At 46.3% G+C, this 26571-nt stretch overlaps 2 protein-coding genes across 2 annotated transcripts; both read left to right on the plus strand.

The window, feature by feature from the left end:
- Window positions 1-320: 320 nt before the first annotated feature.
- On the plus strand, window positions 321-12794 carry Wfdc8 (WAP four-disulfide core domain 8). The gene is made up of 6 exons (XM_035446594.1): window positions 321-325; window positions 410-519; window positions 3115-3255; window positions 6278-6445; window positions 9449-9589; window positions 12655-12794. Exons 1-6 carry the CDS (start codon window positions 321-323, stop codon window positions 12792-12794), a joined length of 705 nt encoding a protein of 234 aa, XP_035302485.1.
- Window positions 12795-18876: 6082 nt separating this feature from the next.
- On the plus strand, window positions 18877-25285 carry LOC100766120 (eppin). Its single transcript, XM_035446601.1, has 5 exons — window positions 18877-18967; window positions 20664-20795; window positions 24436-24603; window positions 24702-24765; window positions 25180-25285. The coding sequence occupies exons 1-5, from the start codon at window positions 18877-18879 to the stop codon at window positions 25283-25285; spliced, it is 561 nt and encodes a 186-aa protein (XP_035302492.1).
- Window positions 25286-26571: the final 1286 nt, after the last annotated feature.

Raw genomic sequence — 26571 nt, forward strand, 5'->3', positions numbered from 1 at the left:
ATACATGTTCCTGTGCTATTCTGAGGCACTGTACTGCTTGCCCAGGTCTCTAGACAACCTCATGCGGGCTTTCCCTGTCATCAGTGGAGCAAAGCAAGCATAGGAGAGCCACCCAGCAATTGTTCCAAAGGAAGCCCTGTGATGATTCAAGTGTGACCTCTTACCCAGAGTGAGGCAGTGGGAAAGTGACCAAGAAGGACCAGGTGCAGGACTGTGGCCAAGTATGGGGTGCCATAGAGAGTCCTGAAGTGATGACCCCAGACCTGTCTTCACTGGCTTCCTCAGACAGATCCCTCTGGCTTCCGTCTGTTTTCTCACCCATGCAGTAAGTGGGGCTGGGAACCCTCTCCTCATGACTGTGCTCCCCTCTGACATGCCTAACTCAGGTCCCTGTTCTCCCCTCACACAGGCATCTTTCCTTCCACGGCTCTGCCTGCTCCTGGAGGAGTGGAGCTCTCGTGTTGCTTCTTCTCCTCTCTTTGGAGCAGACTTCAGCATTCTACACCGTCAAAATCAAACGTGTGTCATTCTTCCTGGGAAGTGCTCTTGGGGACTGAGGGCTGGAATGAGGCAAAAGGCTAATGTTGGTTGCCAAGGGCTGGGTTCAGGGTACCAGACAGCTACCTCTGTTTCCCACTCTATGGCTTCCTTCACCTGTTTACCCCAAATCGTTTCCCTAGCTTTCCTCAATATTCGTCTTCAAACTTTTAAAATGTAATTATTCATTATGCATGATCTGGAAAAAGAGGGTACCAGGGAGGATGCTATTGCAACAGTGGAGGCAAGCATAATGGGAGACCCGTAAAGATAGACAGAGTGAGGAGAGTGGTGGGGGGACTTAAGAAGCAGAATTGACCAAATTCTGAATGGGTCCGGATCCGGGGTCAGGGGAGTAGAGGTAAGCCCTTTCTTCACTGGTGTTTCATAACTGAATTGTTGATGTGTTGAAGGGCAACACAGAGTGCAGAGTGCTTTTAGCCTGCAAGACACAGGTTCTGTGGTAAACATGCTGAAACAAAGGCTTTGGAGAGCCCCTTGAATAGCTTTTCCTTGGATAACTGGAAACAAAGGTCTTCAGCTCAAGATAGAGGATGGGCCTGGGGGAAAGATACCAGAACCAGTCAGAACCAGGGTAATGGACGAACTAAGCCAGGAAGTTCAAGAGACAGCTGAGACCAGGAAATGTACAAGAGTCCTGAGGTGTGTGCACACAAGCTAAGTGACTCAGAAGAGCTGTCCAGGGAGGAAGGAGCGCTCAAACTAACAGGCTGACAAAAGTGGGAAGAATGTACAATAACAAACCCATGCAGAGGTCTAAGGGTCCCCAGGAAGAAAGAGGAAGGCTGAAGTCCACACTAGTAAGGTGGGGTTGGACTTTATAATCTCGAAGATTCCCTGTCTATGCCTCTTGATCTCAGTGAGGTGATTCCACGTTATTTGTTTAGCTTTTCTTTCATTTAAACATAGCATCCAGATGCCTGCTTCAGCATTGCATGGGATATCACTATAAAACAGAACTGCCTAGGCCTTACTTTCTAGAGATTCTGGTTTAGTTCATAGTTCGTATTTTCTGAATGATGCACAAATGTACACTGAGGATGAGAAGAAGCAGCCTTACCTCCAGGCCATCCCTGCTGGGTATGTCAAGAGTGGCGTGAAGGGCAGGAAGCATGGCAGGGGCTACTGAAGTGAGCCTTGTAAATCCCAGACCCCACCTTTTCACTGTGGCATCCTACCTGACATAATCCTGTGATCTGAAGAAACCAGGAGGCTGACACTGACATGTGGGCCTTCTCTTCTAAAGTTGCATAGTTCAAAAATCTAGCAAGGCCCTGCCTCCTTGACTAATTCCTGATGGTAGGTGCTCAGTTTAGAGCCAAGGGGCTTCCGTGTCAGTCACTTGCTGCTATAGAACCTCTATCTGGGGTCGGAAATCTGACAGTGCATCTGGGCTCTCAGATTCTCACCAGGCTGAGAGCACTGTGCCAGTCAGGGCTGCTATTCTCATCTGGGACTCTGGGTCCTCTTCTTGTAGCATAATTATTTTCTTACAATTTTATGTCTGGGACTCTTGTTTCTATAGTGACACCTAGCTTCTAAAGACGATGCTCACTTCTGGTGCTTGCCCTTCTGCCATGGTCAAAGCTGCTGAGTTAGCATGCTGGAACCTTTCCGAAGTTTGAATGTCCCCAACCTCTCTGGCAGCCAGAAAACCCTGCTTTTAAGTGACCCTGTTGGTTGGGTGTGGCCCAGTTGGATTACCTCAATCTAAGGCTAACTGGGTTAGGACTTGAATTGCACCTACAAAGTCCTTCATAGCATGCCTAGATTAGTGCTTAATCCAATAATGAGAGGACAGCAGTATTGAAGAACAACTTTAGAATTCTGGCCACCACAAACCATGAAGCCAGGAAGTCACCCCATGGACTTGAAAGGAAAGAAGCAAGCTCGTAACCGCCCAGATTCCACCCAGCACCACACTGTAGTGAGTGTATGGTGAGCATCATCCATTCAGTTCCTATGAGCAGACTCGGAAGGTAGGGATCGACATTCTCATCTTGAAGATTGGAAACTTATGACTCAGACAATGAGAGGTAGTTTCCAATGTTACTTGTCTAGTTGCTGGTGGAGCCAAGCTAGCAAGGTGGGATCTGTCTGATGGTGGTCCTTCCTTCCTCTGCCCCACACACCATTTTTTTCTTTCTTAGAGGTAACTAGCTCAGAAAGCCCTGTAACTGAACTCAGACTGGTCCTGAGTATGCACAAGATGCCAGAGACCAAAGTCATGACTCCTGGCTCCTATACTCCTTATTAGCCTCCCTGCTGGCTTGGAGCTGGAGGGAGGAGACTTAAGCATTAAAGTCATCAGGTCACAGGCGGCTTTGTCTCCACCTAGTTACATGCATTGGAATCCAAGATGGCTTTCCTTTAGTTACCTGAGCACAAACTCCTGATTCAGCTCTGTCGTAAGGAACCAAGCATGGAGAGAGACACATGTGGAGGAACTGATTGCTGGGTAGATGGAAGGGGCTGCGGTCTTCACAGCTCACCTTTGCCGTGGGGAAAGGAGCTGAGACACTCAAGGACGTGAGCTCGGGCATCTCTTTCTTGCAGAAAAAGTGGGCGAGTGCCCCGGGAAGCGGTTGGAATGCAAAGATACGGTTCCAAGCTCATGCATAACAGACTTCAACTGTGAGGCGTATCTCAAGTGTTGTTCTTTTGCCTGTGGGAAACTGTGCATGGATCCTTATGAAGGTACTGGCATCCAGGTGGGAGGCAGAGTGCTCTAGAGGTTTCCTGCTTCTTGCTGTGTCCAGAACTGGCAAAACAATCCTCATAGATGGTAGGACCACACGCCAATGTGTATGCCTTTCTCATTCTGTAATTTAACCCTCTGTGGTTAAGTTCAAGTCATGGGTCCAAGTAGTTAATATCGATGCTAGACTTCTCTTGTATGACATTCAATCATTTACCAGTAACTAGTGCCTTTTCTGTGTCCACTATTGTTTGAGAAATGAAGCATCCATCAACCCAGATTCTTGAATCGTTTTGGACCCTTTGGTCTTTAAAGGGGCTTCCTAGAAACCCCAACATACAGGGACCAAACATTTAATAGAGATTGCTTCCTTCCTTCCTTCCTTCCTTCCTTCCTTCCTTCCTTCCTTCCTTAATTTTACAAATATCTAATTAATATATTAAGATAGGGGCCAGGCATAGTGGTGCACACCAGTAATACTAGCACTTGGGAGGCAAAGGCAGGTAGATACCTTTGAATTCCACACAGCCTGGTCTATATAGAGACTCTGTCTCAAAAAGACAAAATAAATGAATATATATACTGTAATGATAACTGCGTTCTGTTGCCGCTTTGGGGCCCCCAAATAACACATAGAGTCTTATATTAGTTTCAATGCTGCTAGCCAATGACTAGGATTTCTTATTTGCTAGCTCAGTCTTAATTATCATCCACAACTACTAATCTATATATTTTTATATGGACTTATTGAGGACACTGGCCTTATGTGTGCTCTCTTCCTGGCATCACATGGCGACCCTCTCCCTTTCCTACATTTCCCAGAATCCTCCTCTCCTAGTCCCGCCTAACTTGCTTCCCTATTGGCCAACAGTGCTCTATTTATCAAGCAATAAGACAGACATACACACAGAAGGACCTCCCAATACTATAAAGATAGTATTGGCTTTTCATATCTCAAAATTGAAATTACACAGAAGACATGAAGAAGGATATGGAAACAGGGCTTGGGTAGGTGAAGAGACCTGTGTACTGCTATATGAAAGTGTGTAAGAACCCAAGCTCTCTGTTAACTCAAAGCCATCTGAGACCAACTTTTGATTCTTTCAGCCTAAGACTACCATGAATCCACTTGCTGAACAAGTTGGGTTTATTGTTCATGGCATCACGGAGAATGTTCGTCACAGACCGCCATGAGTAATGATCTGTTTGAGCCCACCAGGGGATTTGGGTAATCCAGAGAGGGTTAGAGAAGCGAGGGTTAGCCCTAAATTGGATATTATCCCAAAATGAGTTAACTCTATAGCTGAGCATCTGTGGCTCTTATCTCCATCTATGGTCCTTATCTCCAAAGAGGATACTTAGGGTGAGGATAATGCCCTCTCAGAGCTCTAGACACTCAGGAAGAGGTATCTGCTCCAGAGTGCTTCTGTATGCTGTTTGTAATGTACTATATAAGAAACTGGTCATGCTCCAGAGAGGCTGAGAAACAGGGGGGACCCTAAGAAAGACATGCATGGTACCCTGGAGAATGGGAAGGGGACACAATCTCCTGAGCGGACTGAGAGAAAGAGAGGGGGAGAAGAGAAGGGGAGAGGAAGACATGGGGGAGCAGGAAGGTTGAGTCATTAGAGGGAGCCATTATATGTTTAAAGAGAAATCAGGCACTAGGGAAATGTCCAGAGATCTACAAGGATGACACCAACTGGCAATCTAAGCAATAGTGGAGAGGCTGCCTTAAATGCCCTTCCCCGATAATAAGATGTATGACTACCTTATATGCCATCCTAGAGCCTTCATCCAGAGACTGATATAAGCAGAAGCAGACACCCACAGCTAAACACTGAACTGAACTCCTGGAACCCAGTTGCAAAGAGGGAGGAGTGGAGCGCAAAGGGGTCAAGACAGAACTGCTGAAACCCATAGAAACAGCTGACCTGAACAAGGGGTGCTCGTGGACCCCAGACTAATGGCTGGGAGGCCAGCATGGGACTGACCCAGAGCCCCTGAACATGGGGGTCAGTGAGGAGGACTCGGCAATCTATGGGGCCTCTGGCATTAGATCAGTATTTATCCCTGGCATACGGATGGACTTTGGGAGCCCATTCCATGTGGAGGGACGCTCTCTCAGCCTGGACACATGGGGGAGGGCCTAGGCCCTGCCCCGGATGATATGACAGACTTTGAGGATATCCCATGGAGGGCCTCATCCTCCCTGGGGAGTAGAGGGGGGTGGGACAGGGAGCTGGTGGGGGGCAGGGGAGGCGGGGAGGGAGAGGAAGCTGGGATTGACATGTGAAGCAGGCTTGTTTCTAATTTAAATTTAAAAAAAAAAACAACAGTGATTGCAGAACTGCACTATGGCAAGCGTTTGCTGTAGAGCAGGACTTGGCCGTATCTTTTTAAAAGATTTGCTGATATTTTATGTGTGTGACTGTCTTGCCTGCATGTATGTTTGCTGGTGCCTGTATAGGTCAGAAGAGGGTGTCAGATCCCCTGGAACTGGAGTAATAAACAGTTGTGAGACGCCATGATGATGCTAGGAATCTTTTAAAAAGAAAATTTGGGGCCCTGGAGAGGTGGCTCAGCTGTTGAAAGCGCTTGTTGCTCTTGCAGAGAACGAGTGTTCAATTCCAGGAGATCTGTCTCCCTCTTCTGGCCTCAGCAGGTACTGCACACACAGTGCAAATACATATCTGAAATAAGAGGGGGTTAAAAGAAAAACAGCTACATTTGTTTATTTTTATTTTGTTGGGGAGGGTGTCGTGGCACATTTGTAGAAGTCAACAGACAACTTGTGGGAGTTGGTTCCTTCCTTCTTGGAGATCCAATTCAGGTCATCAGGGTTGGTGACAAATGCCGTAACTCGCTGAGCCATCTCCTTTGCCCGCCTGTCTTTTTTCACTGGCTTTTTCTGTGAGTAGAACAGTAACGGTGCAGACTGTGATGGAGGCTTGTGACTGGAGCCTGACCTCCTCTTTTCATGCTCATGCTTTACACTCGTGCTTTGTTTCTGCACCTCAGAACCCTGCATGTTGCCCCCAGTCACAGGAGACTGCCGTGACAATCTGAGCCGCTGGTATTTTGACTTTGAGAAGCAATACTGCAGGCCCTTTGTGTACAGCGGCTGTCATGGGAATGCCAACAATTTCCTCAGCAAGAATGACTGCAAGAACTCCTGCACACAGATTGGTAAGACGCGTGCCCGTAGTAGCCTGCGGTCCTTGCTTAACTACTAACTTCATACAGCATAGCTATACCCTCAGACTTTGAGGCTAAGCTGCCTTAGATCCAAACCCCAGCTCTATCACTTGCTGCTTGAGAGGCCTTCAGCCAGCTGCTTATCTTCTTGATTTTTGGCTGGGAAATAAAATGGGGATGTTAACAGTATTTACCTAGTGGAGCTGTTGTGACCAGAAATCAATATATTGTTAAAAATTGTGAGGCTGGGAAATGAAGGAAAGTAAGGAGGCCTCTGGAAGCCAGGCCGTGTCCTGAAGTGTTCCTGTGGGCTGCCCCCTCTCCGTATTCATTTTGGCATGCCTACACAAGGAAGTCTTGGGGTCAGATTGGCAAGGGGAGACATGGTCCTTCCTGCTCCAAGCCACCTCCCATTCAGAAAGGGGGCTTTCTAGTCTCCATGTTAATGCCTCCCTCCCGCCTGGTCTTGTGTTGTCTACAGGTAAACACCTAGACTCCTTGAAACTTACTTCAAAGCTCTTTAGCTTCCAAGTAGCATTGAGTAATCTCAGGAGTCCAGCCCCTCCCCCTCTTTTGGGCAATCAGGCACCTGCCTCGGACTTTCTCTTCCCAAAGGCGGGTTTTTAATACCACTATCCTGAACACTCTGATTTTCCTTGGCCCTTACTCCAGGGCTGAACCCTCCTCTACCAGCTCTCAATGTTATACTCCGGCTACCCATGACTTCTCTATTCTTGAAGTCTCCCCCAACCCCTCCAAATGAGACAATATGAAAATATGCCCATAAACATTGGCCTGTGGAACTTGAAGCCCAGCTTTAATTCTTTGGAGAAAGATGTTCCTCATCACATCAACCTGTTGAGCGTCATCCTGAGGAACCACCATCGGAGGAAGCATAGATAGGTCCATCCCAAAACCCCAGGGAGTAAGTGTAGACCTGGGAGAATGTGGTGAAGTTGAAGCCTCCAGATTCATTCTTCAGTGCAATGGTCAGTACCAATAATGTTGGGATCCAGTGTGCTATGTCAGTGCAATGGTCAGTACTGACAATGTGTGCTCTAGGGTTTATGCAACATATAATGTGGATTAAAAGCATACTCTCCTTGGTCTACTCCAAGTTTCTTTGCCTTCTCGATTCTGGAAGAGCTATCAGGTCCCTGAATTGTTGGCAGGATGTAGTGATGTTTTGTTTATGATCTACCAAATAAAGCTTGCCTGAAAATCAGAAAAGCAAAGCAACCAACCAATTGAGTTCTTACCCTCTACCGAGCTGGGGCAATCCTGTCCTCACCACGACTACAAACTGAATACCCTGTAGTCTTATCTCCACCTGCCTTACACTCCTCTCTAGTGCTGGGATTAAAGGCATGCACCACCACTGGCCAGCTTCTATTGCTAACTAGTGTGGCTGACTAAGTTTTGCACTCTGATCTTCAGGCAAGCTTTATTTGGTAGATCATACACAAAATATCACCTCAGCAGGATCTGTGCTGTCAAAGATATAAAAGGCACGACATACTGGTTCTTCATGGTGTGGCAACTTTGAATCTTCAAAATGCATGTATGTGTCAGCCGTGGAAGAGATGTGACCGACTTATTGACACTGTATTTCTGTCTTCAGTTTTATGAGGCAGGTTGACAAATACTCTATCATCAACACTTTATGTTTTGTTTGTTTGTTCTCACTGTGTAGCCCAGGCTAGCTGGGAACTTGCAGCCATTCTTCTGCCTCAGTCATGCAAGCACTGGGGTTATAGATGTGAGCCACCATATTTGGCTCCATTGCCAACACAGCAGATGAGAGAGCAGAGTTAGAACAATCCATTTAGCTGCCTTGCGATGGACAGTTGGTCGGGGTGGAGCTGAAGTTTTAACTTAATTTCTCAGCCTTGATGAATCTGAACAGCAAAGCCAAATTTATGACCTGACTTGAAAAATCTAGGACCACATGCTTCCCTTTCTGGAAGGCTCTAAAGCATCCGTGGTTCTCAACCCATAGATGAGACCCCTTTGGGGTTGCATAGCAGATATTTAAATTATGATCCATAGCAGTGGCAATGAAATAAGTTAATGGTTGGGGTCATCACAAAAGAACTGTATAAAAGGGTCGAAGCATTGGGAAGGTTGACGGCCACTGCTCTAGAGATTCATGGAGTCATGGACTCTAAGATAATTGGACAATACCTTTGAGAGTCAAACACATGAGGTGTCCTGTAATCCCAGCGCTTATGATGTAGAGGCAGAAGGATTAAGAGTTCAAGGCTGGTCTTGGCTACACAGTGAGTTCAAGACCAGCCTGGGATACGTGTGACCTTGTCTCAAAACACAGAAACTGAAACAAAAGCAAGAAAAAAAAGTTTTTAATTTCAAGTCTGAATCTGACCTGAGAAAAGGAAAGAAGGAAAGAAGGAAGGAAGGAGGAAGAGAGGGAGGGAGGAAGGGAAAAGAAGGAAGGAAGAAGGTAGAGAGAGGGGAAGGGAAGGAGGGAGAGAAGGGAGGGAAGGGAGGGAAGGGAGGGAAGGGGTCCTTCCGTGTTACCTGGGGAGGTATGCATGGGTTTTTTTTCTCTCCATTATAACTCAAAGGGAAGCTTGCACAAATCTCTGGAGCCCTTGACAGCCTGACAATGAGGACAGAGGATGGATGTCTTTACATTCATTGCAACAGGAATTCACACGTCTACCAAAGACAAACTGACAGTGTGAACATTACAAACCTGAAGATGACGGCTTTGTGTTGATTTCCCATAATTTCCTCTATTCTACAGAGATTGAGTTTATTGAGTGACAGGGCTAGGGCTTCAATGCAGGGGCTTCAGATGCCAAGCCCACTCTATGGTGCGGTGAACCCTATGGTTTTGCTCCTCCTCAGCCTACTGGAGATGGTCAGGGCAAGCATAACCAAGGTATAGAAAGTATCACCCTAAGGAGGAGAAGGAGCTTGCTGAGGGTCAGTTGGGGGTTGCTGTAGAACTCACCTTGCGTCTTGTTTCAGTGAAGAAGGGACAATGCCCATTCTTCCCTTTCCAAGTACGAATGGATTGCCCACCCTCCTGCAAGAATGACATGGATTGCCTGGAGAAGGAAAAGTGCTGTGAGTCCAGGTGTGGCTTTGTTTGCTCCAAGGCCTGGCTAGGTAAGGACCAGTAACAAACCTCCTAGAGTCTACTGGGCATATGGCGTGGATGTCATGATACCCCATGAATGGGTAAATGGTTCCTCAGAGAGTGAACTCTCTAGTTGGTCTAGGGTGGCCTGGATCTCATTATAGAATCAAGCCAGACTCAAACTTAACCAACCCCCTGCCTCAGCCTCCTGAGTACTACACCAGCACCTGGCTGGGAGGTGGAGAAATCTCTTGAACCTCAGATGACTCTTGCCCTACTCTTTGAGGGGTCTCGGGACACTTTTTTGAAAAAGGCCAGCTGTGCTCCCATGTTGACCTCCTGGCCTCTGGACCCTTGTACTGTTCTTCAAAACCTCTCTTGGCTTACTTAGTCTGAGTCTTCATCCTTCTGTGACTGAAAATAGATGGTCCAGTGGTAAGTGTGAGCATGTACACACACATGTACACACACACACACACACACACACACACACACACACACACACACACACCCATTAGGTATAACCTGCATCCTGAAGGAGGAGAAATACAGCAACCCAAAAAGAACCTGCTGCTGGGACTGGGAGAAAAATCTCCACAGAGTAGCAAATTTAAGACGTTTTTATCTGAGGGATTTCAGGGGAAGAATGGACCAAGCCTATGATTTGCTTGATGATAGCTCTCTTTACTCTCTCATGATAAAATCTCCCAATTTCTGCCGTATTGAATTCTGTCAGTTTTTCTCATTTTGCCATTCTGCTCATTACTGCTCACAGTAATTTCAGCCATGAAGCCATTCTGCTAGTTTCTTCTAACTTCTGCTGTTCTACTAATTTCTTCTTCCAGTTTCTCCTTTCTCCACAGCTTATAAAGACCCACAAAATCATTCAATCATCTGAAAGTCACATATGATTTCTTAAGTAAATGATAATAAACAGAGTCCTCTCCACAGTTTTAAGCAATAAATCCAGATTAATTGTCACATAGCAAAAAGGATCTTTTCTTTCAGTTAAACTCACTAATTAGTGGGCTGCAACCTGAAGCTGCAAAAACAGGAGTCTGTCTGCTGTCTAATCTATAGAGGTATTCTCTGTTTGTTTTTCGAGACAGGGTTTCCCTGTGGGACAGTCCTGGCTGTCCTAGAACTCACTCTGTAGACCAGGCTGACCTCCAACTCACTGAGATCCTCCTGCCTCTGCCTCCCAAGTGCTGGGATTAAAGGTGTGTGACACCACTGCCCAGCTATAGTCTTATAAAACTCAAATACTAAGGGGAATAAGGAATTGTGTGTTGCACCCTATACTTCTGAATGTATAAAACATCTTAAACATTTTGTGGTTAGTGGTTGCAAAGGCTGGAATTTCTTGTACTGGAGACTATTTATGAAGGGGGGGGGAGCGCAGCTCTGAGCCCAGCTGAGCCAGGCTGTGGCTGAGAAACCCCTAGCAGCACCAAGATGCAAAACGGGGTGGAGGCGAGTTCACGAGTACTCTCCAAAGCACAGTGACATTAAAAAGCATTTTAAATCTTAAGATATATTTTTCTGTCCTATGTGTAAACCTTGACCACAGAAAGAGAAGCTTGTAACTCTTTCTTGAGGCTATGAAGTTAGTTTATATTTTGTAGCTGGCCCTGGCCAGCCATGGAATCTTATCCCATGGTGTCTGAACAAAGGCCATAAAACTGAGGTTAGGAATCTGTGCAAAGAGTTAATTACTGTCCCTTGCACCTCAACTTGGTTACTTCCCGCTATTTACTTTGGCTCAACAAACCACACAGCTGGTGGCTACATGTCCTTGTAAATAAGATTGTATTTTTCTGTGAATATTTTATCTTAAAATCCAATTAGCAAAGCACCTTGTCAGATCTAAAGTTAAAGTTTTCTATCAGTTGATAGTGTGCAGCTCTCTTGGCAGCTGGGGAAATCACAGCTGTTTTCATAAGCTGTGCTCTAGGACAACTCTTAATGGAAACTGATAACTCCTAACTTGGACAGCATCTCTTTGTATTTATTTTACTCATTAAAACTGCATAGGCTAATAATATTAACATCAATTGGACAAAACAACTAAGGAAGAATAATCTTCTTGACAATCCACAGATGGAATGTCCAGTAGATGGAGAATGTACTCATACAATACACACAAAATATATACAGGTTGTGGAAAGGTATGCAAATTAGCCCATGTGTAAAATTACAGTCAGAAGCAACAAATATTCTGGAATCTGTGTATCTCATAGACTTTGCACATGAGTTTCTCTCCATCAGAAGTTAATTCTGGTGGGCTGACACGTTGAATATCAATGGTTATGTCCTGTAATAAATGATAAACACTCTCAGCAGGGAAAGATTGTTAATGCTTCTGAAGCAAATGTCTGCCCCTGGTTTCTAAGCCTGGAAATACATTTAAGTCACAGCAGAATGACAAGAGTCCTTCTGCCTTTCTTCAAGGCTTTGAGCACCGGATAGTCTTCAATCCCCATTGTTTATAAGACGGGAGTTCTGAGGGCCTTCTGAAACTTCTCCCACCTCTACTGCTCTGGGACTGTATAACTCAAGTCCACTAATTATGCAGGGGAGGGGGAATCCTATCATTTACATAATTGCATATGACCTTTCTTGATGATCTTCAAGTTATTCACAGAGAGTTGGCACTGCCTCCTCCACTCTCTTGTTAACTGTAGAAGAAAGGGAAGAGATTTAGTTACAATAAACCCTGGGTTGGGGGGAACCTATGCAAGCATGAGAACCTGAATGTGGAAAAGCCATGACCCCAGTGCTGCCCGGTGGAGACAAGGGGATCCCAGGGGCTCAGTGACCAGCCAGTAGAACTGAAGTGGGGAGTTTTGGGTTCAGTGAGAGATTTTGTCTTAAAAAAATAGAGAATTGGTTGATTGGGGAAAGACATTTTAATGCCAATCTCTAGTCTCCACACACCTGTACAAGCAAGCACACCTGTGTACACACATGCACACACACACACACACACACACACACACACACACACACACACACAGAATTAAAAACATTATCTGGGTTTCCAAACTTATGTCATATTATTTCAAAGTCAAGTGTGCATTTTTGCTTCACACAGTTAAAACAGGTTTTTGCCCAAGAAAGCCCATGATGTGTATGAAAATCGACAAGCCCAAGTGCTTGCAGGACAATGACTGTCCCCTGGATGAGAAGTGCTGCTCACGCTGTGGACTGAAGTGCTTGGATCCCAGACACTGAACCGTAAGTGGAAAAAAGTACCATTGTCAGAATAATGAATTACGAGTAGCATAATATAAAGCTATCACTTCTTCTAGTCCAACTACCTTGACAGATGATGGCGCCCCATAGGCTTGCTGTGGTTTAAAGACATCTGTGTTTAAGTTTTACTTTTATTTATGTGTGACCACATGTGAGTATACAGAGATTTGTTTAAAGACATCTATGTTTAAGTTTTACTTTTATTTATGTGTGAGCATATGTGAGTATACAGAGATTTGTTTAAAGACATCTATGTTTAAGTTTTACTTTTATTTATGTGTGAGCATATGTGAGTATACAGAGATTTGTTTAAAGACATCTATGTTTAAGTTTTACTTTTATTTATGTGTGAGCATATGTGAGTATACAGAGATTTGTGTGAGAATGCAACAAAAGTGTCAGATTCCCTGGGAGGGAGCTACAGATGCTTATGAGCAGCGGGAACCAAACTTGCCCTGCAAGCAGCAGAATCTAAGATAGATTCCCAGAACCTAGGTAAATTTGGGGGGGGTGTAGAAGAATGTGCTTATAATCCCAGAGCTGGGGAGACAGAGAGAGGGATCTACGGGGATCACCAGCTGGCTTAATCATTGAGCTCCAGTTCCATGAGAGACCTTGTCTAAAAAACAAGGCAGAGGAACCCAAGGAACAACACCCAAACTTTGCATCTGACCTCTATACATGTGTGCACATGTGTACACAAACACCAGCACACATAGATTTACCTGCAGACACACGTACCTGCACATATATACACACAAGCATGTGCACATGAAATACACAACCACATCCTCATGACCAGGAAAGGATGCAGGAACCTTCCAGCTGGGCTTGATGGCACACCCAGCCTGACACTCAGAAGGTTGAGGCAGGAGGATTGAGATACAAGGCTAAGTCAGCCTGGTCTGCATTGCAAGTCCCAGGCCATCTAAGAAGACTGAGAATCCAGGGAGACCTTGTTTCAAACAAAACAAAACAAAAACAAAAACAAAAACAAAAACAAAACAAAACAAAACAGAAAACAGGCTGGAGAAAGACAGCTCAGTGGGCAAAGGTGCCTGCTGCCAGGATGACCTGAGGTTGATGCCTGGGATCCACGTGATGGAAGGAGAGAACCAACTCCTGACAGTTGTTCTTTGACCTTCACACACACTCCATCATCAAAGAGAAGCCAGGGCAGGAACTCAGTGAAGGAACCTGGAGCGGCAGCTGAAGCGGTGGCCATGGAGGGTGCTGCTTACTGGCTTGCTTTCCACAGCTTGCTCAGCCTGCTTTCTTATATACTCTAGGAAAACCTGCCCAGGGTGGCATCACCTGCAGTGGGCTGGACCCTCTCCATCAAGCACTAATTTAAAAAATGCACTACAGGCCTGTCTACAGGCCATCTTGTAGACAAGCTGACATAAAACTAGCCAGTGAAGGCTTGGGCTTTGAATACTTGCTCCTCACTTGGTGGTGCTGATTTGGGAGACTGTAGAAGTAGGTCTCTGGGGGGAGGAGAATAGCCCAGCTTCTCATTCTAGCCTTGATCTCTGCTTCCTGACCTGCCCAGTGAACAGTCTCTGGAACCCCTGCTAGCTGCCACAGACTGACCCACTCTCCCATGCTCTGATGGGATGAAAGCCTCTAAGCAGCTAGCCAGAGCAAACCTCTGCACTCTGGGCACTTTGTCACAACGCTAATGTAACTAATGTAAGAAACTGCAATTAAATGTAGTGTGGTGGCGATACCTTTAATCCAAGCACTCAAGAGGCAGAGGCAGAGGCAGAGGCAGAGGCAGAGGCAGAGGCAGAGGCAGAGGCAGAGGCAGAGGCAGAGGCAGGAGGATCTCTATGAGTTCCACGACAGCCTGGTCTACATAGCAAGATCTAGGCCAGCTGAAGACATATAATGAGGTCTTGTCTCAAAACACAAAACAAGCAAAAGCAGGAAGGAGGGAGCCAGAGAGAGGGGGGAATATAGAGAGTGAAAGAGATGGGGGAGAGAGAAAATTTACTTAGAAGACTGAATTCCCGTCCCACTTTTTTTTCCTTCAGATTTCTGCTCTCAGCCTGGACAACAACCAAGAAGAATTATTTCCCTAATGGACAAGAGACCCTTTCATCTTTTGAATCCCCTTGGGACGAGGCCCCAATGACCTTCCTCACACTTGGTGACACAACCGTCTAGCTGGCGCTTTGCTTGACTCCTTTGACTGCACCCGTGGAATTTGACTGTGCCGCTGCCATGCATGGTGTGCCTGTCCAAGTGGTCCTGGGACTTTTCCAACTCACTGGTCACCACGGTCTGGGCTTGAGCCAGAAGTACATGGTAGTGCCTGCTCCACAGTTGCCGTCTTGCCCAGACACCAGGCTGCCTTCACAGCTGCAGGTTCTGCGGCAGAGTGCAGGGACACGAGGCCCTGAGTGCCTTCACAGCTGCAGGTTCTGCGGCAGAGTGCAGGGACACGAGGCCCTGAGTCGTCTTATGCTCTAACTCTTCTTGCAGTTCCCCGAGGAGCCCGTCCCGGCCTGTACCCAGAACCCCTCAGCTTCCTTGTTCACTCTGCCCCACGCCATTGCCAGACGCATGGTGTACACTTCTGACAATCATCCTCACACCCTTGCCACTGGGCCTGGCTTCTAGCCGCTGAATTCTTCACCCTACAGTCTGCCCATTGTCTCTGCCCGTTCCTTCCCCTGTGAATTTAAGTCTTCTATGTTTTCCTAAAATTTATCCATTTTGCTCTACATTCCAAATATAACATAATATATAATATATGATTATATATTATAATATATAATAATAGGATGTATAATATAAATTACTATATGTAATTTCATATCTTTAACTTTGGTTAATGTTTTGACTCATGCCGCCATCCCAACCACTCATCTGCCCACTAAATACTCAATCCTCTTACTCACGTGGCCAATCTCTCACCATCTACCAGGTCCCCAATCTCAGCCTTTAATCCATCTACTGAGTATTTGCCTCCTCTCTCTCTCTCTCTCTACTCTTTCATAACCTTCTTAGTTATTCATCATTTCTGCATCTACCCAAACTCAATCAATCCTCTTACCAATCCGCAAGCCAACCTTGCAAAAACACAACCTCCATCAATAATCCTACCCCCCCCCACTGCTATTATGTGTGGAATCTTTAATGTTCCCCAAAAGCTAGCATGTCAAATGAAGCCCTGGTCACTTGACGCTGTTGGGAAGCCTTAGGAGGTGAGAATCTACTTGGAAGAATAAGGCTATCGAAAGCATTCCCTTCAGGGATGTACTGATACTACTGTCCCCTTCTTCCTGCTTTGCAGCTGCCATGAGAAGAAGGAAGTGGGCAGCTTTCTTTGCTCCACCACACATTTCCCCCATGATCATCTGCCTCCAGACAGGCTCAAATCAATGAGTCCAACTGAAACAGTGAAAATAAAGTTTCCTTTTTAAAATTTACAAATATTTTATTTAGAATGTGTATGCAAGTGCGCGCGCGCACACACACACACACACACACACACACACACACACACACACACACACACCATAGATACATGTGGAGTACAGAGCACAACATTCAGGCATCAGTTCCTTCTACCATGTGGGTCCTGAGGACCAATTTGAGGTCATCAGGCCTAGCAGCAGGGACTTTTATAAACTGAGCCATCTCACAAACCCAAATTTCCCTTCTCTTAAGTTGAATATGTTAAATATTTTATCACAACAACAAAAAGCTGACCAACCTTATATTCTGTTCAGTCTACTTCATCTAGTTTTTCTTCCATCCAACCATCCATAATCCATCATCCAGATCCTCATCATCCATCCTCATCATCCAGATAACCCCCATTCCTCTCCTCTTTCTACTCATCCACCGTCCTCCCAGCTGTCATTTTACTAGACACCACCCACCTGTGTGTCTGCTTACATACCTACCAGCTGCCCTGCCATTCTTGCTCCAACAGAAAAATATACTGAGAGTTTATTTTGAACTTCTTCATGCTTTAGGGACCAGTTGTTAGACATTGACCTGTTTAGGGAATCTCAGGACATATTTGGGAGAACAGACGTGCAGGTTAGCAACTCAGTTAGATGCACTGGGAACAATGCAGGGAGTGCTACTCTGAAGAAGCATGAGTTGCTAGATACAGGTTCTCCCTGAATCATTCCTTCTGAGCAGAAGATTTGTCCTAGAACAGAGGTCTAGGGAGGCCATGACCTTCAATGAGAGAAGAAGGAAAGCAAGGCATGGACCCAGATGTGTCCTAACCAGCTTGTTCCACCAATTAAGTTAGAAGGAGCCCAAACCCAAGCTACAACCTAGACCCCAAAGATGTAAATTTCAAGTCACTTGTTTGGAAAATGGCACTTACATGTGTTGTCATGCAACTCAGACAGGTCAGACAGAATGTGGTAGAATGAATGACCAGCACATGTTTAAATTTCCCAAGAGAGTTTAAGGAAGAAGGCAGACTTAGCCAGGGGGTCTGGGGACTTTGGGAAGCTTGTCGACTGTGCATCATCAGCCTGTCTCTATGGCAACGCATCACTTTGTTCCCTGCGGGTTAGCACTGGAATCCTTACCTTCAAGTCTACAGAGTATTATCCACATCACCATGAGAAGGCTCCCTAGTGGCCTCTGGTGGAGGCTCCCTTCTACCCTGGAATTCTGCTTCTCATACTCATTGGATGACACTTGTCACGGTCCTCACTTCTCCGGCTCCCATAATCCCTGTCTACAAAATAAAATACCTCAGGGCCTTCCTGCCTAGAAACATCAGATTTTCACTTTTTCTGGCTGAGTTTGAGAGAATACAAAGGTCCAAGAAGGTCAGGCTGGCTTCAGACATCTTGGCTGTTAAGTAGAAATTCTGATTCCCAGACTGGAGACCTAAGTCAATGGGAAAGTGTTTCCTAGTCTATTCAGACCTGGGTTTGATCCCCAACACAAAAACTCAATCTATTCTTTAGCATTTTTACAGGATCATCCTTGGGTGGCATTGCAAAATTGCTGAGATGGTATTGCCATAGGGGCTCTGCCTTTGACCCTGAATTTTGTGATCATATTATCTTTAAATGATGAGACAGTGGATTCCATCTGTCTGTTGTCTGTCTCGTGAAACAAGTTGAGAACAATGACCTACATGATTTGTTAAGAACCCAGCCAAAGAAAGCAGAAACCCTATTGTTTACATTGCCCTTCACAGAGTCTGTCTCCCCTCTAGCCTGGGGTTGAACAGCTGATGCTATGGATTCATGCCTTAGGAAGAGCTCGGGTTTGTACCCTTCCTTTTCCAGCAGCACACTTTGAATCCAGCAGGATTGTTGACCTGGATTCCGCTGTTGTCTCTCAGATCTGAGTTTTCATTCCAGTGTCTCCTCAGGCAACAGAGTTTGTGTCACATGACGAGTCTCCTGTGGTCTGCAACATTCAACAACACTGTGACAAACACTATCAAAAGACTCTGATGTCAGCTTGATTTCCCCTGCTTTCTGTGGCAACATCTTTACTCTTTGGCCTTAATCAAAAGAACAGAGAGAGAGGGGGGGGGAGTCCAAAGAGATGATAAAGGGGAAAATGGTGGGAAGAAACTGTAGGAGAGGAAGAAGGGAACACAGAGACTGTGGGTTTCCCACGGGAGTAAACGTTAGATACTGACATGAAAAGATACCAAGACATTAAAGACACTGTCAGAGACGAGTGGAAGGGTGTGCTCATTGGCAGGGATGTTCTAGAAAGAGGTAAGTGAATGGGAAAGAGGGGATTCCACATCAACTTAATGTAGCATGGACAGTGTAGAGTATACTTTGCTCACTACTCTGGTTGACCAGAAGGCTAGCCCTATGCAGTCCAAGCAGCAAGGGTATAGTAAAATGTGGATTTTCTCCATAGATGTGGGCTGTGAATGTCATTAGCTCCACTCATGATCTCAAGAACTTAGTGTTCCCAGCAAGATATAGGTGACTGGCTTCTCTCCAGCCTACAGCCAAGGTAGAGACCATTGAGAGAATCAGCTGGGCTAAGGCAGCCAGGCATTTCCATGTTCTAGAACTACCAGCCAGGCCAGCCTCTCACCATAATGAGGCTTTCCGGATTTGTGAGCCTCCTCTTGCTATTTGGCCTGCTTGCAAATGTCCAAGGATTTAGTCTGACTGATTTTCTGTTTTCCAGTAAGTACTGGTTTTCTGTTGTTGTCTGGGAGAAAGGGAGGTTTGCTGGGAGGAAGAGACAAAGAACAATTCCTCAGGTTTAGGTTGTCTTTCTCCATGGATGTGATTTGGGAGAGGAGAGAGACACTTAGAAGGTCTCTTCTGTGTGATGTCTTTTGTGTTACTACAGGGGCCAGGGTCTGGGGAAACACTCCTTGAAGTCCCTTTGAAGAGGTGCCTTCCTTGGGGAGGTGGAGAAGAATCATGGATCCAGCATTTATGGGTTGGCCCCTCACCCCTCAAGAGAGGCAGACCCCTTTCCTGGGAGCTCTGGGGTCAGAGTTGGTGGGTTAGATACTGGTAGCCAGGCAAGCTTGAGCAAAATATTTAAATTTCATGTAGCCTCTCTGAGACTTGATTTCTTCAATTTAAAACAATTTTGACCCTACAGCTTTGTGATGAAGAGCTGAGACAGAGTTAAACTTCCTTCATAGTGACTGCTCTACAGTCATTAACTAACATTTGTTTGTATTTACTATCTCGTTTAATCCTTGTAACAGATCTACAAGGGTAAGTCCTAGTAACTCCCCTATTTTATTCTTTTAATTAAAATTTAAACATTAAAGTACGATTACATCATTTCCCCTTCCTTCCCCCTCCAGTTCCTCTCATCTACCCCCCCACCTCAACCCTCTCAAAATTATGGTTTCTTCTTCTTTAATTACTTTGTTGTTGTTGTTGTTGGTGGTGGTGTGTGTGTGTGTGTGTGTGTGTGTGTGTGTCTGTCTGTCTGTCTGTCTGTCTATCTGTCTGTCTGTCTATCCATCTGTGTCTATTTAAGTATGTGTGTGACCATAAATAAATAAATAAATACCAAGTGCTGGGTCTATTTAGTGTTTCTTGTATGTATATATCAGGGCTGACCCCTTGGTATTGGATAAGCAATTACAAGGCTCTTCCCTGGGAAACACTATTTCTCCTGCTCTCAGCACCCCCAGGTTTCATATAGCTCCTTGAACTCCCCTTTCAAAGATGAGGAAACTAGAAGACATAGAATTTAAATAATTTGCCCAGGATTACACAGCTGCCAGCATTCAACCCACCAACGATCTTCCTAAGATGATATTTTTATTAATCCATTGAGTATTTCATACAATGTATTTATCATCACGTTTATCCTCCTCCACACATTCATCCCAGTAGAGTTAGAATTCCAAAACCCAGCTGTGACTGGGAGAAGAATCACTGTACAATGTCGCCCTCTAGAGGAACTCACAAGCAGGGCTACAGCAAGACTGATGAGCTAGAGCAGCCTACAGCAAGCAGTGCTGTGAGTGAGGCGGTTTCACTCCTGAAGAGGCCTTCCCAGTGTCTTGAGGCAGTTCAGGTGATTAGGGTACGGAGGAGGTGCTCAGGATGTCTAATGCCTAGAAGCCAAGGTTGTTGCTAAAGGTCCTACAAAGCACAAGACAGTTCCCATGGTAACAGCCTAAATGTCACCTCACCAGTGGTTGGAAACTCCTGCTTCAGTGGCTGGGAGTAGACCAAGCATAGAGGTAAGAAGGTAGAGAGAGGGGGAGGTTGACGAGGTGGGGTGGTAATGTAGGAAACATGACTGAGGGAAAGGATGCCTTCAGGGCGAACACATTTGGAACACACGCTTCCCTGGACTCCCCAAACCGAAGGCCCCGAGACTCAAAGGCTGCTTCTTCCTTAGGGAGATGCCCCCGATTCAGAGAGCACTGCGAACACAAAGAGAGGGACCTGTGTACCAGGGACAAGGATTGCCAGAAAAAAGAGAAGTGCTGCGTCTTCAACTGCGGAAAGAAATGTTTAAACCCCCAACAAGGTAATACGAAGGGCTTTGAAATACCACACTCCTTGACCCAAGTGTCCTCTCCTGCCCACCCAGGCTGCCATTGCCCCAGCTCACTGAGGGCTGGTATCTAGGTAAGACTGCTGAATTTGAGGTCCTGCGGTTTAGATTCATTACAGCTCCTGATATGGTGCACGGAAGTGATGTTCTTATCCTAGCAGGTAATGTATGAGCCTCAGTTTCCCCCAAATAAATGATGGGTGCATGGGTGGGATTAAGTCGGGCTGTTTCTTGACTGTTTTTCACTGCCATGATTTTCTGAGTCCCCAAGTGGCCGTTGCCATTCTAACATATACTCACATTATCGGTGACAAGCAAAGAGATTTATCTTTCCTAGCTTTTGATGGCTAAGCAATTGCCTCTCTGCCCATATGAATCCAACTTTGTACTAGGAAACCTGCCCTGACATTCCAGACCAGAGCTGCGGTCTCAACTCTGTCCCCGCCTCTCTGGACTCCCAAAAGGTTGTCTGGGGTTTTTCATTTGTTTAGACATAGTTGCCAAGTGTTTCTGATGCCCATATTTTTAGTTCATTTGCACTGATAAAATATATAAGACAGATTAATTATGAAGAAAAGGGGTTCATTTAGGTCAGTTTTTGAGGCTAGGACCACACATCCAGCATGGACCCTCTAGGAGATGACAAGCCAAAGAGGTCACATGATCAATAGAAACCAAGAGGGACTCAGGATCCTATAATCCTTTTTGGAGGACATGTTCCGGGTGATCTAGGAGTGTCCCACTCAACCTTACTTCTTGAAGGTACCACAACCCTGTGGACTAAGGCTCTAAAACATGAGCCTTGGGGTGGGGAAACATAACCCATACACAGACCACAGTGCCTGTAATAGCACTTGACGTGTTCACTGTGGTCAGGGGCACTGCAAACGTCTCAAGGTAATCAGACTCAGAGCTGAGTTCAGAATAAAGGGCAGTAGCAGACAGGAGACTGGAAAGGGTCACCAGGAAATGACTTACAGGGAGTGAGCACGGTGCTAGTTATCGGGAAAGGCCATTGGTGTGTTCGGATCACCCAGTACCGGTCTGATGAGCTCGAAGAAAGACTCTCACCTTGAACCACGGCCTCAAAAGTCATCTTAATCCTAAGAACCATGGGCTGGAAGACAAAGCAAAAGCAATGACATGACCAACATGTATGGCCCTCCGAGCAGGAGGGGGTGACTGGAGGGACTGGGGACTTCCAGGAGAAGTAATGGATTCAACTGGAGACACAGCTCAGTGAAGCAAGAGAGAGTGACATTTGAAAAGTACCGAGGAGCCTGAGATGTGATGGTATAGCAGATCAGGCAGACAAGGTGAAATGTCAGGGGTCTCAGCTCCAGCTTTTAGCGTTGTCTTTTTTGTTTTGTTTTGTTTTTGGGGGTTTTTTGTTGTTGTTGTTGTTGTTGTTTGGTTTTTGGTTTTTGGTTTTTTGAGACAGGGTTTCTCTGTATCTTTTTGGAGGTTGTCCTGGAACTCACTCTGTAGACCAGGTTGGCCTCGAACTCACAGAGATCCACCTGCCTCTGCCTCTCGAGTGCTGGGATTAAAGGCGTGCACCACCAACGCCCGGCTTTTTAGCGTCTTTTTTAAAATCTTGAACAAATAAATATTTTTTTCTCTGTGCTTCCATTTCTTCACATGACGGAAGGACTAATGCTAGCAGCTCTTTTAGATCCCTTGGAACGCTTAGAGCAATGCCAGGCGCAGGAGAGGGCCACCTGAAGCCCATTAGTTTAAATGGCTCATCTTTCTTGCTTGAGAGCTAAACAGCAGCGACACATGTCTTCTTTGTCTCTGAAAGCATTTGGCTAATGGTGGGTTCTCGGGGATGATGTACGCAGCTCAGTCAGGCTGGCCGCCTGCTAGGAATCAGGGCCGCAAAATGAAGTCAGACACAATCCCTGCACGCTGGAGATTCATGATCCCAGGAACAAGACTTGGGGCATTTTTGAAAGAGTGATAAATGAGCACACAAGCTTCGGAAACAAGGTAGGGGAATGCAGGCTTGATTCAGGCAGCTGCCACGGTGTGGGATATGGAGTGGAGTTAAAAGAGATGTCGCAGAGGAGCTGGCTTTGAGAAAGGTTTTGAAGGAAGAATAAGCATTCTGCTAGCAAGCAACCAGGTGTGTGTGCACGCAGCGGTACGGTGATGCGGTGGAGCACGGTGTGCTGAAACGAAAACCGCCATAGCATGGGGCTTAAAGGAATTCCACAGCAGAGGAGGCCAGAGCCAGGCATGGGAGCCAAAGATGAATGGCCTGTGAGTCCCCCGACGACCTTGTAACTGAGGACGTGGCATGATCATCTTGTTTCCAAATCCATTAGCTCCTTCTCCCTGGTAACCTATGTGGCAGATGGATAGGGAAGCCAGGAATGAAGGCAGGGCGATGAGTCATCGGAGGCGGCCTCAATAGAGCGTGTGGAGACTCTGGCTTGAAGAGCCTGGCAGAGAGGTGAACTGTGAGGAGGCAGCAAGCCGCTGCTGTGGTCAAGGAGCTTAGGGTCAGCTGGAGCCTGTGTTAGCTTGCTAGTGCCACAGGAATAAAGCACCACGGCCCTCTGGCTTCAGCGATAGTAATGTGTCTTCTAACAGTTCTGCAGGCTCAGAGGAAGAGACTACGTGATAGTGAGGTTCCAGGGAGGTCAGGAGAAAATGTCATGAAGTCACTTCTCATGGGTTCTGGGATTGATCTCAGGTCCTCGGGCTAACATAGTAAGTGCCTTTATCCCCTGGCTCATGCGTGAGAACTTTATCACACATCTACTAAGTAACTGGTGGCTTGTTGGCAATCTTTGGCATCCCTGGTCCCCACCTTCAAGTCCACACAGCACCCTCCCTGCAGGTGCATCTCTGTCTGGGCTCACTCCTTTTTCAGAGGGTCCCAGTCATATTGGATTAGAAGCCCTCAGTGCTCAAATATGTAACCGCCTTAATTGATTCTATCTACAGGCTGGAGATGCAGCTCAATAACAGAGTGCTTGCCTAGCATGCATGGGGTCCCCAGTCCATTCTTAGGACCCCCAAAAAAACCCAGGGCAGGGGAGGGTGTCACCTGTGTGGTAATTCTTTTGCTTTGTTGTGACAAAATATCCAACAGAAACAACTCATGTACAAAAGGCTTCTTTTGGCTCGTGGTTTTAAAGGGTCTCTGTACACCACTATGGAAACAGCATGACCGAGTTCATGGCGTCAGAAGCACATGGTGAAGGCTCCTCAAATGGCTTCAGACCAGGAAGCAGGCAGCTTCAGGAAGCTGGGCTATGCTACAATCTTAAAAAGCCCTCCCCTAGGGACCTACTTCCTCCAGCCAGGCCCCATCTTCTAACAGGTCCCACAGCCTTCTAAAATACCATCCCCATCTGGATGAAACATGTTCAAAACCACCCGCAAGGATCCTCCTGCCTCCGGGGCTGCAGATACTCACCATACCATCTCCCGGCAAGGACGTGCAACATGGTTGTGGTTTTGAACCTCTAGAGTATGAGAGGGAAAGGGAATCTGTTCCAAATTCATTCGTGGTGGCTTTACAGTGGCTCTCGGGGAAAGGGATGGCATCGTTCTGTTTGGGGTTGCACACTGAGTTCTCCACCCTGGGCTCTCCCTGCAGACATATGCAGCCTACCAAAAGACTCTGGCTACTGCATGGCTTATTTCCCTCGCTGGTGGTACAATAAGGAAAATAGCACGTGCGAACTCTTCATCTATGGAGGCTGCCAGGGAAACAATAACAACTTCCAAACCCAAGCCATATGCCAGAACACCTGCAAAAAAAAAAGTGAGTCTTGGAGGCCCCACCTAAAATCCTCACCAGAGCTGTCCTGGGAGGTGTGGGGGTGTGGTTGGCCCGTCCCAAGGTAGCTATGCCCTTCTCAGACCTGACAGAACTAGAACTGATCAGGAATGGTTGGGGGAGGGGCGGCATTGTGAAGATGGGAAGGTATGGAGGAGTTAGCAAACAGAAGGGATTTAGGAGGGTGTGGAGGGGGATGTAGAAGAGTCCCAAAGAGACTAACTGCAAAATGATCAGAGTGTCCAGCCCCGCCTGGGCACACTGAGCAGGGAACCATCCCAGGCCATCAACTTCTTTACCTCCTTTTGCCAGCAATCCAATTCTGCTCATTTTTCCTCCAGAGAAGCTGGTCTTTGTTTGAATCGTCTTTTGCATGGGCACACAAACACCGAGTTTCACGATATTCTCATCCCTAGATGTTTGCCCTTACCTCACATTCAAGTCCCATTGACAAACCTTGCTTTGAACCTCCTCCCACGGAAAGATATAGAAACATAGCTCAGGCTCCTGCGGTAAACTGAGTCTAAGATTCTCAGCTGTATCTTGCATCTGTGTTCTCAGCAGGCCCTTCGATCTGAACAGAGAGCATGCTGGGAAAACCACCAGGATTTTGCTCCTGCTCCGAGCTCTGTGTATCCACTGGATTCTCCAGAATGGCTTCTGGTGACTGCTCTCAATATTCCAAGGCAAGGCCTTAGGTCCTCCCAACATTGAATCCCAGAATGCCATCCCTTCCCATCCATCCAGTTCCTGGCCATAATACCTCCTCTTAGGAACCATCACTAACCATGCCTCCCCGGCTCAGCTCCACCGTCAGGGGCTTCCTGTTTATTTCCATGTCGTTCTCAACTTCATTCAGTAAAGTATTTGGCTTCACCCTGTGCCTCTGAGACTGGGTGATTCACACATCTTCAGCATGGAGAGAGTGAGACATTGGTGAAGCTTCTGGCGAAATCTCTCAAGGGTATATGGATGCCACATCCTTGAAAATTGGGAAGCCCAGGGATTTTTTTTTCTCCTCTGTCTAGGGTCTGTGGGCAATGCCCTGGTTTCTGTCACAGAAACTGACTCTGGGATAAGGGAAGGGGTTAAGCAGCTTCTTTGGGAAATCCCCCAAAGAAATGCAAGCAGGCTGGGAACTGTGGCTAGTGATTCCCTGGGAGTGGGGGATGTAGACGGCAGCTGCGACTGTCGCTGTCACACCTCAACGTGCTTGATTTCCAGCCAACAACCTGCAACAGCAAGAATGTGTTCCAGCACACACTTTTTTTTTAAAGATTTTATTTATTTATTATATATACAACATTCTGCTTCCATGTATATCTGCACACCAGAAGAGGGCACCAGATCTCATTACAGATGGTTGTGAGCCACCATGTGGTTGCTGGGAATTGAACTCAGGACCTCTGGAAGAACAGTCAGTGCTCTTAACTTCTGAGCCATCTCTCCAGCCCCCCAGCACACACTTCTTTTTTTCAATCTAATTTTTTTAATTGCATTGATTTTTGAGTTCGTTGCTGCTGGTAAATTGTAACATACTCCCACTAGGTATATTTTAGGGAGTCAGATGAACCAATAAAACATGCCTCTCAATTTTCTTCATCTATCTCCAGTGACAAGGAAGTGGAGATACTGGCCCAGTGTTTGCCTTCTGGATGCCTGAGATATTAAACCCCTTACGCATGTTCCAGAATGTTCCACATGCAAGCTGCGTAGGCTCCAAGGGATCCAAAAAAATTATGGGCAGAAGTAAAGCGAAACTTTGGCACCCGACAGGATGTGATTCAACCACAAGCATGGGGAAACCAATGCAGTGTTCTGTTGTGGATGAACATACCCTGGAGGGTGGGAGCATGGCCGAGGGAGTAAAGAGCTTGCCATACAGCCATGAGGACCCAAGTTCAAATCCCCAGAATGCATAAAAAGCTAGGTAGGGTAGCACATACCTGTAAT

Source organism: Cricetulus griseus, chromosome 6, assembly GCF_003668045.3.
Source record: "Cricetulus griseus strain 17A/GY chromosome 6, alternate assembly CriGri-PICRH-1.0, whole genome shotgun sequence".
NCBI lineage: Eukaryota > Metazoa > Chordata > Mammalia > Rodentia > Cricetidae > Cricetulus > Cricetulus griseus.